This window comes from Callorhinchus milii, unplaced genomic scaffold, assembly GCF_018977255.1.
Source record: "Callorhinchus milii isolate IMCB2004 unplaced genomic scaffold, IMCB_Cmil_1.0 Scaffold1, whole genome shotgun sequence".
In the NCBI taxonomy this organism is placed as follows: domain Eukaryota; kingdom Metazoa; phylum Chordata; class Chondrichthyes; order Chimaeriformes; family Callorhinchidae; genus Callorhinchus; species Callorhinchus milii.
The window spans coordinates 47,656,236-47,677,159 of NW_024704742.1; the positions used below are offsets into that span (position 1 = coordinate 47,656,236).

General features: G+C 39.5%; 1 protein-coding gene across 1 annotated transcript in view; it reads left to right on the forward strand.

The window, feature by feature from the left end:
- The window catches only part of LOC103175854 (kelch-like family member 5), a 43,423-nt gene extending 23,304 nt beyond the window's left edge, over positions 1–20,119 (forward strand). The window contains 6 exon segments of the mRNA XM_007889111.2: positions 8,882–9,068; positions 9,909–10,133; positions 11,421–11,583; positions 13,681–13,893; positions 17,421–17,592; positions 18,634–20,119. Of these exon segments, the coding sequence (XP_007887302.2) occupies positions 8,882–9,068; positions 9,909–10,133; positions 11,421–11,583; positions 13,681–13,893; positions 17,421–17,592; positions 18,634–18,690 (1,017 nt within the window). The 3' untranslated portion in view covers positions 18,691–20,119.
- The last annotated feature ends 805 nt before the right edge of the window (positions 20,120–20,924 follow it).

A 20,924-nucleotide genomic window follows, 5' to 3' on the forward strand; every position in this document is an offset into this window, starting at 1 on the left:
AGTTCTCTATACCTGTAACACTCCCATCTGACTTAAAATATCTGTTTTTTTTATATATGTATTTTATGTTTTAACAAGATGGAATAGAACCACAGTAGTTAGGGAACAGAGGAACCAGCAGATAAGGGAGGAGCTGGTGGCAGAGATGCAAGTGATGAGTTCATCTACCATTGTGGAGTCCTGTAGCTCAGTGGTTAGAGCATTCGCCTTGCAAGCAAGAGATCTGGGTTCTATTCCCGGCATGGCGAAATGTTGGGCAAGTTTCCTTACTCCACACGCCTCTGTTTACCTAGCAGTAAGTAGGAACCTAGTTGTTAGTCGATTAGTGGATCGCTTTTCTGGGGATAATAATCCCTCGAAAAAATTAATAATTTGGTCACTCAATCCATGACTGTTTGTGGGACACTGCTGTGCGCAGTTGGCTGCTGCGTTTCGCACCCAAATATACAGTCAATTGACTTTACAGTATATACTATGAAGCACTTTGAGATGTCTAGAAGATGTGAAAGGTGCAATATCAAATGGAAGGATTATTAGTACTGACTGATGTCTACGAAGATTACAGTCAACCAAATGATTTGAGGATTGTAATATCTCAGTTGATGGCAGGCCCAGACTTCATATTTTGCAAAAAGTTTGCGATTATTGTTCTGGCATTAATGGTCATGCTTTAGTGACTTTCCCTTAACCACACCTAATATTTTGTGAATTCTGTGAAACTTTTAAGGTAAGGGTGCAAAAATATCAACTGTAATAGCTCACCAAAATCATCTAAATTAGCATGGCAGCCACCAGTTTGTATTAGAACTTTACTTACCTCCAAAGCTAGTTTTGGTATCGTTGGATAAACTGGGTTGGCGATTTTCCTTAGGGAACAAAGTGTCTAAATAATCTTGCATTAGCAGACTCAGTAAAGGTCCAAACTTGGAAAAATAAAGGACAACACAGCCACAGTCTATCCTGATTTATAATAATAAATAATAATCCTTGCATTTGGTATAGCCTTAATAATCCGTGTATTTGCTATATCTTAATAATCTCAAATGTCTCAAAGTGCTACACAGGACACGTTGTAAAATAATGTCACTGTGTATTTTGTGGGTGAAAGTGGCAGCCAATTTTTGCACACAACAATGTCCGACAAATAACCATGGAGTGAATAACCAATTTTATTTGGTGGATTGTTGGCCAGGACTTGGACTGTTTGATCGTCACTGGGTCAAACTCCTGGCACACTCTACCTAATGCCACCATGGAATTACCACTGCTACAAAGACTGAGGCAGTTTAAAGAGAAAACCCACCATCACATTCTCAGGGCAACTAGGGATAGGCAATCCATGCTGGTCCTGCCAGCATTTCCCACATGTTGAGAATGATTCTTTTTTTAACGTTATCCATAGCCAACATTGCAAAGCATCACAGTGTGTCCAAAAGACAGACTGGTTACTGTGAACTTTTACATTAGCATTTGAGTGCTCCACAGTAAGATTTCTCATATAGGTGGTAATCCACCACCAACATGCTGTTCCAATGCCATTTTTTTCCACAACAACGTGTGAACAGGACTGACACTCTTGCTATTCCGTTTAGAATCCATAAAATCCCAAGCAAATTCCTGGGAGCTGGATTTGCTGCTCTTGCTTGCAACTACCCTCCTCACTTTCTGCACTCCACCCTGTTCCGGGGCTGAAAGAAAGCCAGCCAGCTGGCCGGTTGACTACCAGTTTTGCACATGCGCAAACCAGAAACCTGATATTGGCAGTGTCCCACTGAACCAGAAACTAGTTATTTTATTGCACAGGAAGCTAAAAAAAAAAGGCTGTCAGGGTCATTAGATTTCTTCCAACATCATTTTCCACTTTGTGCATACAATATGATGAGGTCCACATCCCAACTTGAATTGAGGTCCCATTTCAAAGAGAACGATGCATATTGAGTCCTGTAGCTCGGTGGTTAGAGCACTCGCTTTGCAAGCGAGAGACCTGAGTTCAATTCCAGGCAGGTCAGGGCGAAACTTTGGGCAAGTTTCCTTACTCCACACGCCTAATAATAATCCCTCCAAAAAACAAAAACAACAATAAAATAGGTCATTTTCAATCTACGACTGTTTGTGGGACATTGCTGTGCGCAATTGGCTGCCGCGTTCGCCCACAAATATACAGTCAATTCACTTTACAGTGTGTTCTGTGAAGCGCTTTGGGACGTCCTCCCGACGTGAAAAGCGCTATATCAAATGCAAGGATTACCATTATAGTGCTTTTCACGTCTTCTAGACATCTCAAAGCGCTTCACAGAATATACTGTAAAGTGAATTGATTGTATATTTGTGGGCGAAATGCGGCAGCCAATTGTGCACAGCAGTGTTCCACAAACAGCTGTGGATTGAAGTGACCAATTTTTTCTTAAAGGATTATTATCAGGAGTGTGGAATAAGGAAACTTACCCAAGTTTTCACCCTGCTGGGAATTGAACCAGTGACACTGACCTGTTTGGGTGGATTGCCATTTCTCCCGATACCAAAAAATAGTAGTCACTGCCAACACAGGTGTTTATTGTCTCTGCTGCATTGTTGCTTTTAGAATTAAAAATCCAATACAAAAATGACACCTCTTTACGCAGCTGGGCCCTGAAATTTCACCTAGTCTGAGCCTGTACAAGCATTTTATCTTAAAAATTCTTAAAAATTCAGTCTTAATTTGAAGGCCATTTCTATTTAAGAACTGCAGAAAACCAGCTTCCAAATTAAGATTGAGTTCAACAATTTTCCACAAATTATGCAATCTTAAATTTTAAGACAAAATAGTCTTACAGATTAAGGGTTTCGGAACTGAGGCAAAATCAAAACAAAAATATCAAAGTTGAGTGCTAGACCAGAATTAATTCTCATGTATGATCATGCTTACTTTGCATTGATAGACACAAGTGCTTTTTTCTGTGGTTTTAGAAGCTAAACATTTTGTAATGCTGCCTGCATGGTGTTCTTGACAATTTAACCAATGGATCAGTTGACAGAAAAATTCATGCACCAATATTCCACAAATGCTGCTGTGATCTGGGATAAAGATTCTTTTAAAATCCTCGTAGCCTTAGGTTACATTTTTGTCCCCTTTCAACTCATGAATTTTAGAGCAATTAACACAAGCACGCACAAAGCTATGTAGAGCACAATCTCAGTTTATATTTGATTTATTACATTCATGATGAGAAGTGACAAGGATCATCCATCACACTTCAGAATGTACTTTGGTTCCATTAAGTGAGATTCAGCATTGTAGTTAAAGATTTTGCTTAATTTATATTCCGTTTTTGAATTCCATTCCTGAGTCCATGCCCATTGTATTGCTTTCTACAGTGGATCAAAGACACTTACACTCTGTGAAATCATCTGATTAATCAGCTTCTTGTATTAGTGGTAACAGTGCACTGTTCAGAATTATTTTTAGCAATGTTTGGAAAAGAAGTGAACAACCAAATGTCCTTAAAAGGGAAGATGGGTCTCTGGTGATTCGTTCCTTAAATGACACACACGCAAAAAAAACAGGCCTTGGAACTGGTTTATCAAGTAGCATTGTTTAAAGGAGTATAATTTAGTTGTTTAGTACATGTTAAAAATATAGATTTATTCTAATCAGATGTTTGCTGTTACGTCAGGGGGAAAAATCTGAATAGAAATGATATAGGCAAATCCAAAAGTTTAACATTAATATAAATAGAGATATGGAAAAACTCTGACTATGAAGATTTTATTAACACTATTAACAGTCCTCCGTGCATCGTACAGTTTAACTGATGCATCATCTCTAATTGTAAAAGCTTAAAGGAATGATTATTTTAGTCAGCAGATTTCATAATTAAGTTGCGTTAGGTTCGTCATTACAAGATATTATCATAGTTCTTTCATCTTATTTAATTGTATGACAATTATCATGGGTAATAAGAATGAATTATGATTATTTTGAGGTTTTGTAACTATTTTAATCTGTTGTTAAGAAGATTAAATGTTTCATCAATGTCAGAACAAAATGCATAAATTGGTGTTGAGTGAATTCTACAAGTCCAAAGGTAGATTTCATGTTCCAAAAGCCACCAGAAATTTATTGTACGATCCTAGTAAACATAGCATCTGTCATCACGTTTCGCCCACAAAATTTACAGTCAAGTAAATTTACAGTGTATTCTGTGAGATGCTTTGAGACGTCTCAATGACGTGATAAGGTGCTATATCAAATGCAAGGATTAGCATCACTATTCTCACTAATATTGTATTAGTCTCCTGGCAAGATAATTTCTTTTCACCTTTTCTCTGTCTCTTGTAAATTGATTCACAAGCTTCTGTAGGATGTGAATAAAACGTTCTTCATTCAATCCCTTAGTAAAGACCATTAAAGTCCATTTTTATTCAAGAGCATATTTATACTGACACAAAATGGGAGAAAATCGGAGCAGGGGAATTTAATGCAGAAAAGTATAAATTTGGTGAAAATCAGAATTTTCTTTTTGAAAATTTGTTTAACGGCATTTAACAGTGTGTTGCAAACATATTCCCAGAACCGATCTACCTGTGTACGCATGTATTTCGGGAACCAGAAGTACAGGAATGTGAGTTTGGGTTTGTGTGAGTACCATCGGGGACTCTGGGGGAAAAAATCAGCAAATTAAATTCTTAAAAATGAAATTCAAATGAAAATTGTTTTTTTACAGATTGACTTTCACCCCCAGAATTAAGTATTTATTAGTGAAAATCAGTAAATGGTCCTTAATTAATGGCTAATAGAGCCTTCGTTCGCCTGCATTTGAAAGTTATTTGGCAGAGTTGTCAAATAATTCATCACTGTTCAGTGCCAAACTGACAGATCACTGACTGTGTTTATCTGCACAGATGCTTTACTCTATTCTCATTAAAGCCCCCAACTCACTCTGCTCCATTGCTCCCCGTCCCCCAGCAGATCAAATTTCTCAAGTTCAAATACCTTTCTAATTTTCAAATGCTTTGCCACCCCCTACATATTTGACCCCCTGTAAAGTATTCTGGAGCCAGTCACTCCCCTGAGGCTCAGGGAATGTATAGATAATAGTATCAGTCAAGGACAGCATAGGGTGTCTGACAGGCAGGAGGTTAAGAGAACACCAGAGAGAGTGTAGTGAAGCCTCAGGCTTTAACCTTGGCCAACAGGTACGAGATCCTGGCAACCTGTGTGAACAAGGAAGCCTGTGAGGAGGAAGGAAAATGTGATTCCAATATTTGGGGAAACAAACAGAAAGTTGTAGTAATTGGGGACGAGACTATCAGGCGGACAGATACACTTATCTGCAGCTGCAACCAGGAGACTCGAAGGCTCTGAGATCGGTGGTAGGGAAAATTCTAGAATTCTTAATTAAGGATGTCGTAGTGGGATACTTACGATGAGACAAAGTCAACATGGCTTTACAAAAGGGAAGTCATGCTTAACAAATCTTTTAGATTTTTTTGAGGACATATCAAGTAGATTAGATAGGGGGGAATCAGTGGATGTAGTGTATTTAGATTTCCAAAAGGTATTTGATTCCAAAAGGTTGATCCACAAGATTAGGGCCCATGGAATTAAGGGGAATATATTAGCATGGATTGAAGAATGGATAACGGGAAGAAAACAAAGAGTAGGGATAAACGGGTCCTTCTCAGATTGGTGGGATGTGACTAGTGGAGTGCCACAAGGATCAGTGCTTGGGCCTCAACTATTTACAATCTACAACAACGATCTAGATAAGGATATTGAACTTAATATATCCTAATTTGGGGATGACACTAAACTAGGAGGGAGAGTAAACACCGAAGATGAGATTAAAAAAATGCAACGAGATATAGATAGGGTAGGTGAGTGGGCAAATAGGTGGCAGATGAAGTATAATGTAGGGAAGTGTGAAGTCATCCACCTAGGTGGCAAAAACAGTAGAGCAGATTATTTTTTAGAAGGGGAGAGACTAGATAGTGATAGCTTTCAGAAGGACTTGGGTGTTCTTGTACACCAGTCACAAAAAGTTAGTTTGCAGGTGCAGCAAGCAATTAGGAAGGCTAATGGTATGTTGGCATTTGCTACAAAAGGGTTAGAATATAAGAGTAGGGAAGTCTTGCTGCAACTGTGTAGGGCCCTGGTGAGACCGCATCTAGAGTATTGTGTGCAGTTTTGGTCTACTTATCTAAGAAAGGATGTATTCGCCTTGGAGGGGGAACAACGTAGATTCACTAGTTTGGTACCTGGGATGAGGGGGATGAGTTATGAGGATAGGTTGAGCAATTTAGGCCTATATTCTCTAAAATATAGAATGAGAGGTGATCTTATAGAAACCTATAAGATTATTAAGGGGCACGACAGAATAGACAGTGGGAGACTTTTTCCTCTGGTTGGAGAAACTATAACCAGGGGTCACGGTCTTAAAATTAGGGGTAAGCCCTTTCGCACTGAGTTGAGGAAAAACTTCTTCACTCAGAGGGTAGTGAATTTATGGAATTCTCTACCCCAAAGGGCTGTAGATGCCCAGTCCTTGAACATATTCAAGACTGAGATTGATAGATTTCTTGTGGATAAAGGGATTAAGGGATATGGGGATAAGGCGGGTACGTGGAGTTAAAATAGATCAGCCATGATCTTATTGAATGGCGGGGCAGGCTCGAGGGACGAATGGCCTACTCCTGCTCCTAATTTTTATGTTTTTATGTAACTCTATGGCTGCTCTGTTTGCTCAGTGAACAGCCAGCCTGCTCATGTCCCTCCTGATCGTCCCCACCACTGGTGGCCAAGTGTTTCGCTATTCTACTCCCATTCTCCAGAACTCCATCCCAAAGTCTCTCAACTTTACTTTCTGCCTTTAAAGCCCACCTTAAGATCTATAGTTTCAACCAATCAGCTGTATCAAGTGCTTTTAAACATCCTCCCAATGTGAGAAAGGCTGTACATAAATTAAAATTATTGTGTTACTCTTAAGAAGCTAGTCTAGAAGAAGCAGGTTCTCATGACAGGCATCAAGGAAACTCTTCCCTTTGAAAATATGTAATGCCAAATGGAAATGTTTTATCTGGTGATGATAAGCCAACAGTTTTAACCAATGTGTCTTTTTTTAACTATAAATGCTTCTGTGTAAGCTTGCTGAGAGAGCATTTTTTTTGCTATTTGCATCTACTAATCAGCACTGGCAAGGAGAGTATATGCCAAATAATGTCCATTTGTAAAATTGATTGTAAACTGTGATATTTTATTCCTCAAGTTACCCCTTGTTTTAAGTTCTCAGGAATTAACCTATCTAAGTTGAAATTGTCTCAGGAAATCCTAGTTTTGATGTTTTATCTCCCATCTGACATTTTTGTGATTGAAAGAAAACATCAGTTAGTAGATGTTGACGGAGCATCACCCTTTTGTGTACATAAGATAACCTATTTATTAGCTGACATCCCAGGGCAGTGCTGGTGGTTGCTGATTTGTCAGAGGTGGACCTGTCCTTCTCATGTTAAACTGAGGCTCTGTGGAGTTGTTCAAGTGTACATTAGTGGCACTATTCAAAAGGAGAAGGGAATTTCTCCTGGTGTGCTCGCCAATGGTATCTAACAATCCAGTGCAGTGCTGAGTGGGTGTTGCATTGTTAGAGGTGACATTAAACTGGGGTCCTGTCTGCCTATTCAGCTGGATGTAAAGATCCCAAGGCACTATTCAAAAATAGATGGGCATATCTCCCTTTGTCCTGGCCAACAATCCCCCAATAAAATTGGTCATTCGCTTCATTTCTGTTTGTGCGACATTCCTCCTGACAAATGGCTACCACGTTTGCCTGAAAAACACAGACACTGCACTATACAGTATAGCCTGTGAAGTGCTTCTTCCTAGTGTGAAAGGTGCTGCACCAAATGCAAGGATTATTATTAATAACTTAATATTAATAAATAATAATAACTTGTGCTTCTTTTAGAAACAAAATTTTAGGTAAATTTATGACTTAAAAAAGGTTTTTAAATATATTGGGTAAATCCATGACCAAAAATGACTGAAGCTATTTGAGACGTCTCAACAACATGATAAGACGCTATATCAATTGCAAGGATTATTATTCATTATTTAAAAAGGTTAATAAATTGGGTAATGGATATTTTTCCCTTATTTTCATCGATAGCTGGACAGAACACACTATGGGAGGTCAGTTTGGAACCTAGGAACACGAGTAGGCCTGTCAAGTCTGGTTTTATTAGATCTTGGCAGATATTTTAATCCCTTTTTTCCAAACTTGCCTGAAATGTAGATTCTGAGAATCCCAGCACATAACAACAGCAAACTACATTTATATCGCACCTTTCATATCAGGGGGATGTCCCAAGGCTCTGGACAGTAAAGGGTTTCAAATTTGGTATATATATGTGTGTGAGGTTGAAAAAATAAAATCTTAGATTGCCTGTTATATTTATAATCATACTAATTTGAAAAATGATTAATCTCCACATAAAATTCTGTCTCTGGGCCCATCATTCATTTTTCTTTCTAACCTGGCATTTGCTTGGAATGATTTTGTTTGCTGTGAATATTCCAAGCACATGTATTTCTAAATAAGATTTATCCCATAAGATCACTGCAGTTATATTGGGAGACATTTCAAATTGCTTCACAGGATTTACTGTAAAGTGTAGTGCCTGTGTATGTTGTAGGTAAATGCCTACATATTATAGGTTATTAGTTTCAAAACCTACTTTGTTGGAAAGTAAATCTTAGCAGTCTGAAAATATGCCAAAAGTATATTTTATGGTAGAAAGAATAATTGTCTAGTACTTCAAAATGTGCACATTTCTTTGTATTTAATTAAGTAAATATTTGTTTTTTGTTTTGAACTGAAAGCCTATTTGAAAGTGTATTTGGCAATAGTTTCTTGCAGACATGGAGAACAACCTGCTGTTCAGGGATGATATTGAATGTCAAAAGCTCATCATGGAAGCAATGAAATACCACCTGCTACCAGAGCGGCGGAACATGATGCAGAGTCCTCGCACTAAACCTAGGAAGTCCACTGTTGGTGTGCTGTTTGCTGTTGGGGGAATGGATGCAACCAAAGGTGCCAATATTATTTATAATTGCTTTTTGTATTGTGGGCGCAGGCCATAGAGCATGTCCGAAGACTTCTACTAGTTATTTGATAACCTTTCACTTTTTCCCTTAATCCCCAAAACTGTTTCAGCTGTGTTTCTCCTTAACTGGTGATATTTGCAGCACTTCCTAGCAGGGTTTAAGTTGCCAGTGCTCAATTACTTGTGTTAATCCTTTTAACAAGCCTCTTTCCAATGTTTAAACTTCTTGTCTGGGGAAAATAAAAATCGATAGTTTAAAGAAAACACAGTTGGATGAATAAACACTGTTGGAATGCTGGGAAATCAAATCAATGGTCGTGTTTAGCAGTCATTCCCATCCTCAAAACCTGATGGTAAAATCTTTAGAAAACAAGTCAATCTAATTAGATTTTTTTAAAAATTGGAAAATGTATATTTAAATACGTAAAGCCAATGAGATTAACAGATGATTTTTAAATATCACTGTAGCATTGATGGCAGTAGAGAGCAGTTATCTGCCAAGGCCAAGGGTGTAGCACCCATTTGTGGGGATATTACAGGTTTTAAAAATTGATCAGTCAGCATCTGACACATGGGGAAACCGAGCATAAAAGTATCCATTCCAGATGGCGAATGCCACATATGGAACCTAAACATGGAAATTTCCCTGTGTATGGAATGGAATAGAGGATAGCATTTTATTTAATATGCAAATATCTGTTTTTACCACTAATGTGTTCATACATTGCCACATTTCCCCACATCTCCATGAACATTTTCATGCCAGAAGGGCTCTTTAATGTTTTTTGTGCACTAATTTGGTTTCTATTGGTTTGTATTATGTACAGGTGCCACAAGTATTGAAAAATACGATCTTCGTGCTAATACATGGACACATGTGGCAAATATGAATGGGAGACGGCTACAGTTCGGTGTGTCAGTTTTGGATGATAAACTTTACGTTGTGGGTGGTAGAGATGGACTGAAGACATTAAACACTGTTGAGTGCTACAACCCAAAGACTAAAACCTGGAGTGTGATGCCTCCTATGTCTACACATAGACATGGCCTTGGTTGGTAGCAATAAGTTTGGGCTAAGATTGTAAAACCAAAACATAGGGGGAGGGTCTCTTCCCGCTCAGTTACAAAAACAGCAACTTGCATTTATATAGCATACTTCACCAAGCCAGTCAGGAACCTAGGTGTCTTGTTCGACCCTCAACTGTCTTTTCTCCCCCACATCCAAGCCATGACCCGCTCTGCCTTCCCTCACCTCTGTAACATCGCCCGACTCTGCCACTACCTCAGCCCTCAGGCCGCTGAAACTCTTGTTCATGTCTTCATCGCCTCCAGGCTCGACTATGCAAACGCTCTGCTTTTCGGCCTTCCCAACTCCTCCCTCCACAGGCTGCAGATAATCCAGAACTCTGCAGCCCATGTCCTCTACCGCACCAAACTCCGTGACCCCATCTCCCCCATTCTTGCCCAACTCCATTGGCTCCCTATCCTTCAGAGGATCCAGTTCAAGATCCTGGTCCTCACATACAAAGCCCTCCATGACCTCGCCCTACCCTACCTCTGCGACCTCCTAACCCCCTACCATCCCGCCCATTCCCTCCGCTCAGCCGACTCTGGCCTGTTCCACGTCCCCCGACCCACCCGCCCCACCATTGGCGGGGGAGCCTTCAGCCACTCTGCCCCCAACCTCTGGAATTCCATCCCCCAATCACTCCGCCTCTCCCCTTCCTCAGTCTTCTTCAAGTCCTGCCTCAAAACCCTCCTCTTCGACCATGCCATCGGCCACCCCCCTTCCCCTCCCCCCTCTGACCCCAGTTCGTGTCTGAAATACTGTACTCTGTCCAGCGCCTTGGGACGTCCTCCCAACCTGAAAGGCTCTATACACATGTAATCTTGTTGTTGTTGTTCACGCCAGCCGGCGTCTCACAACACTTAAATCCCGTTAACAGCTCCTGTTAACCCTCAAAGCCAAAGCCCTAACGGGCAGGATGGTCCTAACTGGACAAGCAGTGGGAAAGCTTGCCAGACACATTTGTTTTGTAACAGAAGATAAAGAACAGATGTTGCATTTCTGTCCCTGTGTGATTTGTTTCCATGTTAATATGGCAGCTCTTGTTGGAAGAAAAATAATGTCAGTCCCCAACATAAATGCAAGTGATTTAAGATAGTACACGATGGGGACAGGAGAGAATTTACTCTAGTTTGCTCTCTAGCAGAGAGGGGATGGAACCTGACATAAAGGGGAAATGGATGTTGAGAGAATTTGCTCATTGCTAAAATGTTTTCTAGGTTTCCCAAATAGTTGCTATTTAGTGTTTTTAAGATATTCTGTTTATTTCTAGGTGTGGCAGTGCTGGAAGGTCCTATGTATGCTGTGGGTGGACACGATGGCTGGAGCTATTTAAACACAGTGGAGCGATGGGACCCTCAGGCTCGGCAGTGGAACTTTGTAGCTAGTATGTCCATGCCACGAAGTACCGTTGGTGTAGCAATACTTAATGGAAAGTAAGAAGAAGTTGTGGATATATTTTATGCACTTTATTCATTTGCTGCATAAGTGTAGGAGAATGCAGAAATGTTTTGCCGAGGATCTTTTTGTCGGCACTATAATAATTTGCAGAGTTTTTTGGAAAGAAAAGAGCTTACTTCAAAATAGTTCACAATTATCACTACATTAGTGTAAATCTATCCAAATAAATTATTTTAACATGTTTACACACAATATACAGTATATGTTTGTGTAGTCCAAAAAGAATACATTAAAATATTTACTACTACATTTTTAAATGCATTTTAAAACTGAAACTCCCGCTACCATTTTTTTCTTTATCTTTGGATTAAGTTTAAGTCCACACATTTGAAGAAATTGGCCGGGAGAAGAAATTAGATAAGAAAGTATTCCTTTTAGAATTTCTTTCCTTGGGAGTGCAGTTGCTATAGAGACACTAGCTAGTGGAGCTATTTTTGATTAAAGCTGTAAGGAGAGAAATGGGTTGTGTGGGCACTGTATTTGCCTCTTAAGAACAAGCAATTTGAATGAATTGGCTATTAGCATTATTAGGTATGTACCACAGCAACATCAAATTGCATTTATATAGCACCTTTCGCATCGGGAGGATGTTCCAAGGAATATGTGTTATTCAAAATCCAGTGTATTTTATCGCTGAATAGACTAAAAGATGCATGCATGAGTAATGAAAACAATTATACTTGCTTTCTCAGCCAACACTGGCTCCAAGCAATGATTTTCAACATAAAAACTGAAAATGTTGAAGGGAAAAGGCAGTTTTATGTTTCAAGCAAGAACCATCACCACTTCTGTATATTTTCTGTTTAATTTTAGATTTTATTTAATTTCGAGTTGTTCCAATTATCTGTCCTGAATTCAAAGAAATTATCCATCATTGTCTAGAAAGTTGAAAGACTTCATTAGTATTGGCAAAACACAAAATACTGCAGATGCTGGAAATCTGAAACAAAAACAGGAGTTGCTGAGACCTGCAGCAGGTCAGGCAGCATTTATGGAAGGAGGAAAGTGAGTCAAGGTTTTGGGTCCATTCTGACGTTCTGAAGGGTCGTGGACCCAAAACGTTGACTCACTTTCCTTTCTCCATAGATGCTGCCTGACCTGCTGAGTGTTCCCAGTGACTTCTGTTTTGGTTTCATTAGGTTTGGATATTTTCTAGGATCTTCAAATAACAGAGATGTATCTCATTTAATTTTAAATGCAGGGATTAACACATTAATCGTCTTGTGCCTTGATCATCTATTGTGCCAATTTAAAATGTATTCTTGAAGTACACCTTCTCAAATTGACTCTACCCAGGATGGTAGGATCCCAAGAGGGGAAGAGAAGCAAAGAGATCTGATGATCCAGATTCATAAGACTCTTAAAAGTAGCAGCGCATATGGACAAACCTTTAAAAAATATAAATTGAGTCCTCCGCTTTATGTCTAGAGGAATAGAGTATAAAAGTAGGAAGCTAATGCTAAATTTATGTAAAACCTGTTAGACCCCATTTGTGGAGTCCTGTAGCTCAGTGGTTAGGGCACTCGCCTCGCGAGCGAAAAACTGAGTTTGATTTCCAGGCAGGGCAAAACCTTGGGCAAGTTTCCTTACTACACATGCCTCTGTTTATCTACTTTTGTTTTTACCTAAGTTGGAACCTGGTTGTTAGTCAATTGGGGGATCGCTTTCCGGGGGTGATAATTTGTGGATTGAGTGAGCAATTTTTTTTTGAAGAAATTATTAGCTTCTGGAAATGAATGAGCAAATAGCATTCGTTGTTTTCCAGCGTTCTGCAGGACTTCTGGGTTTACATATTTAGTACTGATTGTAGTTGCAATTAAAGTATAGGATGTAAGCGATCATAACCAATAAGGTATCTAAAGAATTACAAGGAAAAAATCTCGCCTCTGTTATCTGAACTTCTTGTGTGGCTAGAACTAGAAATTCACCATGTTCAGAATCATACAGGTAAATTGTCTTGTTATTGTATATAGGCATTGCATCAAGTATTGATTGCAGATTCTGAACAATCAATATGTTTTAATGCTCAAACACTCAGACTTGTATTGGAGATTTGGTGTTTTTTTTTACAGACTATATGCTGTTGGAGGTCGAGATGGAAGTTCTTGTCTGAAGTCTGTAGAATGTTTTGATCCCCACACGAACAAATGGACCCTTTGTGCACAGATGTCTAAGAGACGGGGAGGCGTGGGAGTTGCTACCTGGAATGGCTTCTTGTATGCTATTGGAGGACATGATGCACCAGCATCTAATCTCACATCAAGGCTGTCTGACTGTGTTGAGAGGTAAAAGCAACTGCTATTTCTCTTGGGAGGAAGTATGTTTCCACTTCATCTCCACAAACAGCCTATCCTCTAGCCCCCACACCATCTCGTGCAGACTTCCTCAGGGCTCTGTCCTTGGTCCCCTCCTCTTCAATATCTGTATGTTCCCTCTTGGTGACATCATCCACAGACATAGGGTCAACTTTCACATGTATGCGGATGACACCCACCCTCGACTCCAGGACCACTGCTGTCCTGACAGAGTGTCTGTCAGACATCAAGTCCTGGATGAGAGTTAACTTTCTTCAGTTGAACGTCAACAAGACCGAGGCTCTCCTGATTGGCTCTCGTCAGCGCCTCCTCACCTCACTGAGCCGGTCCAGAACCTTGGCGTCTTGCTTGACCCTCAACAATCCTTTCTACCCCACATCTGCGCTATGACTCGCTCTGCCTTCCCCCACCTCCACGACATTGCCCAGCGCCACTGTCTCATTCCGCAGGCCAACGAGACCCTTATACACGCATTCATGACATCCAGGCTTGTCTAACCAAACTCCCTGCTTGTCGACCTCCCCAAGTCCCTCCATAGGCTGCAGATCATGCAGAACTCTGTAGCCCGTGTCCTCCCTGGCATCAGGCTCAGTGACCCTATCACCCCCATCCTCGCCCGACTCCACCGGCTTCCCATCACACAGAGGATACAGTTCAAGATCCCAGTCCTCACTTTCAAGACCCTCCATGGCCTTTCTCCCCCCTACGTCTGCGATCTCCTAACCCCCCTACCAACCTGCCCACTGCCTCTGCTCAGCGGGCTCTGGCCTGCTCCACGTCTCTCGCCTCAATTACCCCACCATTGGCAGGCAAACCTTCAGCCACTCTGCCTCCACCCTCTGTAACTACATCCCAAGTCCCTCCGCCTCGCCCCCTCCCTTGCTTCCTTCAAGACCCGTCTCAAGACCCTCCTTTTCGATTTTAAGTTAAAATCCATCTGTGCATATGGGCAAAGAAGACTAAACTTCAGGGAAAAGCAATCTGGTAACTTGGAAGTAGATTGACATTGAATTTCTAATTTAGATAAAATATTTAAACTAGTCTTAGTGGAGAAAAAAGATTAGACTGAACAGATTTGTCTTAAAAAATTATTACTATGACTCTCTTTATCTCTGTACATTTTTTGACAGCCAAGTGTCTGACACATACAGAAACCCATCGAAATGCTTAACATTATCAAACCAAACTGAGTGTTCCATGCATCTCACCTACACATGGAAAATCCCTTGTATTGGAGTGGAATGTGCACTCCCTGGAGGGGCACATCCAACTTAACTCATTCCAGAGAGTATTAGGCGCAGACTGGCAAGAGCCAAGGTTTGATGACTCCAGAGTGTGTATGGAGTGCTGCTGGAGCTTAACAAGCTAAAACCCCCGAGCTTGCCATCGAAAGCACCGTCTGACTAGGGCCATCCTACCTGATAGGATTTTGTCTTGCAGGATAAACAGGAGCTGAGTGACTGCTTGGCTCTTTTTCCCCCTCTCCCAACTAATCATTGTTAACTGTTTTACCGTCAAAAACAGTTACATGAATGCGCATGAATTGCAAATTATTGAGCATATTCACAGAATGTTATTCGGCTGTACTAAGGAAATCATGTCCTTGGTAACCTTGCACCAATTTCTCGGTTCTCATCTGCCAACTAGATTATTTTTACTGGATTACCCCCCACAACACACACACACACACATTGCAACATGAGTAGCGATTTTGAAGCTGTAGATGCATGGAACACAAAAAGCTGCAATTATATTCTGAATAATATGGTGCATGTTAGCAGGCTGTTTCATTTGGGACCATGAAAGCCCTTAGAAAGGTCTCGAAGACATGATAAGGTACTATAATAATAATAATCCTTGCACTTGATATAGCACTTTTCATGTCTTCTAAACGTCTCAAAGCACGTCACAGAATATACTGTAAAGTCAATTCACTGTATATTTATGGGCAAAACACAGCAGCCAATTGCGCACAGCAGTGTCCCACAAACAGTTGTGGATTGAGTGACCAAATTATTATAGTTTTTTTATTCAGGATTATTACCCCAGGAAAAGCGATCCACCAATCAACTCACAACTGGATTCCTACTTACTGCTAGGTAAACTTAGGCGTGTGGAGTAAGGAAACTTGTCCAAATTTCGCCCTGCCAGGAATGGAACCCAGGTCTCTCACTTGTGAAGCGAATGCTCTAACCACTGAGCTACAGGACTCCACGTTTGCTATATCAAATGCAAGGATTATATTATTATTTATCCTATCAGCATTTACTACAGTATCTACCCCATAGAAATTCCATCTGTATTCTAAAACTTATTAAAAGTCAGTAAAGAAAGGAGAATATTACTTGTGGGATCTTCAGCATCATTAAGCAAGTAATTTTTTAGTATAGTTGTACCCTTGCTTCAAATAGAGTACAGTTGTATTGGTGACTACAACAACAACAATAACAACAAAATTGCATTTATAGAGCGCCTTTTACATCGGGAGGATGTCCCAAAGCGCTGAACAGTCAGGTGTCGAGGCCCGAGCATGGGGGAGAGGTGGTGTAGGGGTGAGGGAAGGCAGAGAGGTGGGAGGGAGACCAAAGGCATGGTCAAAGAAAAGGGTCTTGAGACCAGCCTTGAAGGAGGCAAGGGAGGAAGCGAGGCAAAGGGACCGTGGGATGGAGTTCCAGAGTGTGGGAGCAGAGAGGCTGAAAGCCCGGCCACCGATGGTAGGCGGGTCAGGCGGGAAACATGGAGCAGGCCAGAGCCCGATGACTACGTAGCTTTTTCATCTAAAGACTTGTTAAAAGAGTAAAAGTCAATATCCAAAGGTTTGTGCCATAATGGAAGTGGGCTGCTCTCATTTACTACAGAGCCTGGCAGCAACTCACCTAATCAAAAAGTCATACTGTGTTTTAGTGAATATTCAGTATAGACAATCTAAAGAACCAGTTGCATTTATAAGTCAATAATTGAACTGCATTCAATACTGACTGAAAAAATGCTGTTCTCTGTAATTGACTGAAAATCTGACTCTTAAGAATAGAAACTGTTCAAAATGGAAGAAGAAAGGTAGGCTCATGTCCAACCTTTTGTCATTTGATCAGAAACTTTATAACCAAAACACATGCCTTGCTCCTTCCTTCCTCTGTGATCTCTTGCTATCCAACAACTCTGTCCACTCCTTCCGTTCTGTCAACTCTGACCTCCATGTAATCCACCAGCAACTGTAGGTGGACGAGTTTTGAGTCATTTGCCTCCATTTTCCAACTCTCCCTCAAAATTCCTCCTCCTTGTGCCAATCTGCTTTTCTCTGCTTTCAAAGCCCACCTCAAAGCCCATCTCCTTACTGTGCCTTTGGCCACCCTCCTACCTCCCTCCCAGTTCAAACTCCCACTGAGACTTTTTTAAGGACATTGAGGTGTTCTATTTCTAAGGTACTATATGCAGTATATGCAAATTATACCCTGCTGACTCCCCAAACTAAAAGCCTTGTTATGGTTTGCTTACAGATATGATCCTAAAACTGATACCTGGACAGCAGTGGCCCCAATGAGCATAAGCAGAGATGCAGTTGGTGTTTGCTTACTTGGTGATCGACTCTATGCAGTTGGAGGATATGATGGACAGTCTTATCTGAACACCGTAGAAGCCTATGATCCTCAGAGTAATGAGTGGATGCAGGTAGAAAATATCATTATCATAACTCCTGAGCCATTTGCAACAAATTAACTAATAATTGAGATTTTAATCTCTTTAGAAAGATCTAAAACCTGAAAGAGAATGCACCATTATTCAGAATTTATTAAAGCTATGTTCTCCTTGTTTCTTTGGAGAGAAATAACAGATCCCAATTAACTCCTGTTGAGCTAAGTAATTTATACAGCTCATAGATCTGATCATAAAACACCTAGCGTCAGAATTCTGCAGAAGCAGACAATTTAGCCTGTTATGCCTGAGCCAGCTAGTGGAATAACTATCCATTTAGTTCCAGTTCTCTGCCCTTTCCCCATACCTTTTATATTTTTCTTTTTCAAATATTTTCCAAGTCCCTTTTAAAAGCCCCTATGGATTTTGTTTTAATATCCAGGGCTGTATTAGACAAGGGAACAAATGTGCAACAAAAAGCAGAATCCTAAATAAGATACCGAGATACACAAATGAATCCTTCTAGTAATCAGAAGTATATCACGTTGGTCCATGGGAATTGCGCTCCAATGCAGTGTCAGTAAATCATTGGGAAATATAATGGGATTTGTTTAAAATCTTCTTAAGAAATACTGCAATTAGTCCCCATTAACAACTCAATTGCTTGTAGCTTTTGCTCAGAAATTGTCAAAGTGGGTATCAGCAGGTTCATTGTATTGTATTAATACAATGAATTCACTGAGAAGAGTCATTACCTTCATTGTACAGGTTATTTTTAGATTTCCATTGTGAATACTTGAAATAGAGCAACATACCATAGAATTTATACAGTTGCTAATATAGTATATTAACTTACATTATTTTATACTAATAATTTTAACCAAAATATTTCTTATGTATTTATATTCAAATCCATTTGTGATAAAGTAATACAGTTGTACTACAAAATATAAAAATAACTTTTGTTGACGTTTGTACTGAAATATGTTAGATTGGTAACTCACTTATTTTCAAAGAGTGTTTAAAGTTTGAAATGTTTTCTTTATCAGGCACAATTACTTTATTGTTCTTTTTCAGGTTGCACCATTGTGCCTTGGAAGGGCTGGAGCTTGTGTGGTCACTGTTAAACTGTGAATTATTTTCATTTTGTACTACAAGTATTCCAAATCTTCATTGGGGCAAGAAGTCCAAGGACGTTTCTTCAGCTTTACTCCAACATAAAGTTATCAAAATAAAATATAGAAAAATGCATTAAATATTAAATTAACCTAAACATATATTTGGAATTCTAAAACTCTATATTATTGGTGATAATATGTTTGAATTCTTGAAGTAGAAACTGTCAAACCAAATCTGTTTAAAGTCACTTTTAAAGTCACTGAAACTCAGGAGGACATAAACTATGGACCAAGTTGTATCTCCTAAAATTTAAGACAATACTTCCCTTTCCCATCTTATTCCTAAAAGCAAAACTAGATAAATGTGGGCCCAAACTATTGAATTGTCATTTAAAATTCTGTTATGTTTTTGTAAATGTTCAACATCCATTATCAGAAACTTGTGTTAGAGACTAAATCAATTTTGTGGAGGTAGACAGAGCCAATTCAATTCAAGGGGGTTACAAAACATTTTTCTGTACATTTTAACAATAGTTTTAGCTTAACTGATTTTCATCTATACTGTTTTAGCTTATTTAACTCTGCCCTTTTCATCAATTCCCTCTGCCCCCATGCTGAAAGGTAGTTCTGTTCTCCCTTGGGGTTATTCTCTATTAGTAAATGTACAGGTCTTGGCACTGTGTGCTTCTAATTTGATTTTTCTCTTGTAAGTGCTCACCACTATTCATGCTATATTTGCACCAGGAAACGAGAGAATAATATATCCACAGCACTAAGATTTCCGCCTCCTCCAGTAGTTTCTGATGCACATCAGGGCTAATTTTCATTTGTCGATAAATTTACCAACCCGGTTGCAGGTGCTTATGTGGTTGATACATTTATTGACTAGCAGAAAATAACCCCCATGAGATGCTATAATTTGAAGGACTTTTAGTTTAGCTTTTGTCTTAAAGAAAATGTTAGATTTAGTTACAATAATGCTCTGGGCTGATAATATTACCATAGACTGGAACATCAAGTTTATCAGCTTATTGATATATAGACCAAGTGCACAATATATGCTGTGTTTAACTATGCTTTTGTCTTAAGTGTTTGAAATGGAAGCTGGAATATAATTGTTTTGGTTGCTTCTTTTTATATTAACCATGTTCCAAAAACACTTTCAGAATTTGTTTTATGTTTGTTATACCAAAATTGCCTTTGTGTTAAAAATAATTAAATGCAAGTATATTTTTAACATGCATGAGAGTTTAATATATGGAAGTCATTGCTAAACATTGTTTATTTGCTTGTAGAACATTTATTTCTGTAACTTCTAGCATTCCACAATGATATTTTCTAAGGAAAATTTAAGCACCTGCTAAAATATTGTCCATTTATGTCCATTATTATTATTATTAAAACCACAAATTATAAACATTGAATGATAGAAATTCTAGTATTGAAGAGGGTCATTCTGCCTATTGAGCTTATGATGTATAATAATCCTACTGTTAAATGGTTTGACTATATTTTGTGGGCGAATTGTGGCAGCCAGTTACACACTGCAATGTCCCACAAACAGCCATGGATTGAGTGACCAATTTCATTTGCTAGAACCTCCACTGAAGCTATGTGCTCTGTTACAATTCCTGTATCATTATTGTTTCCCTTCAAATAGTTCTCCAATTGTATTTTAATTTTCAATGTTTATTTTGTGTGCATTTCACCACAGAATATACAGTCAATTCACTTTACAGTATATTCTGTGCAGTGCTTTGTGACGTCTCAAAGACGTGATAAGTGGGCTATATCAAATGCAAGGATTATTGTTATTATATAGCCACTTATAGCAAAACAGTACTACACTGCCTAATACAAATCATTGGTTAGGCTCCAACAGAAAATCTTCTTTTAATTTGGGGCACCTCCCTTTAAGAAGGATGTAAAGGTCTTGGAGGGAGTATAGAGGAAGCTTCCGAGAATTATACCAGGGATGAGGTATTATAGTTGTGAGAAGAGATTGGAGAAATCGGGTCTGTTTTCGTTGAAGCAAAGAAGGTTCAGCGGAGAACTGATAGAGGTGTACAAAATTATACAAGTTTTGTGAGAAGGTGAATAAGGAAAAGCAATTGCCACTAGCGGGGGAGTCAACGAATAGGGGACATAGATATAAAATAGCCACAGGAAGAGCTAAACTAGCTTATGAGAATATTTTTTCACACACAGCGTTGGGATGTGGAATGCCCTGCCAAGTAAGACGGCAGAGGC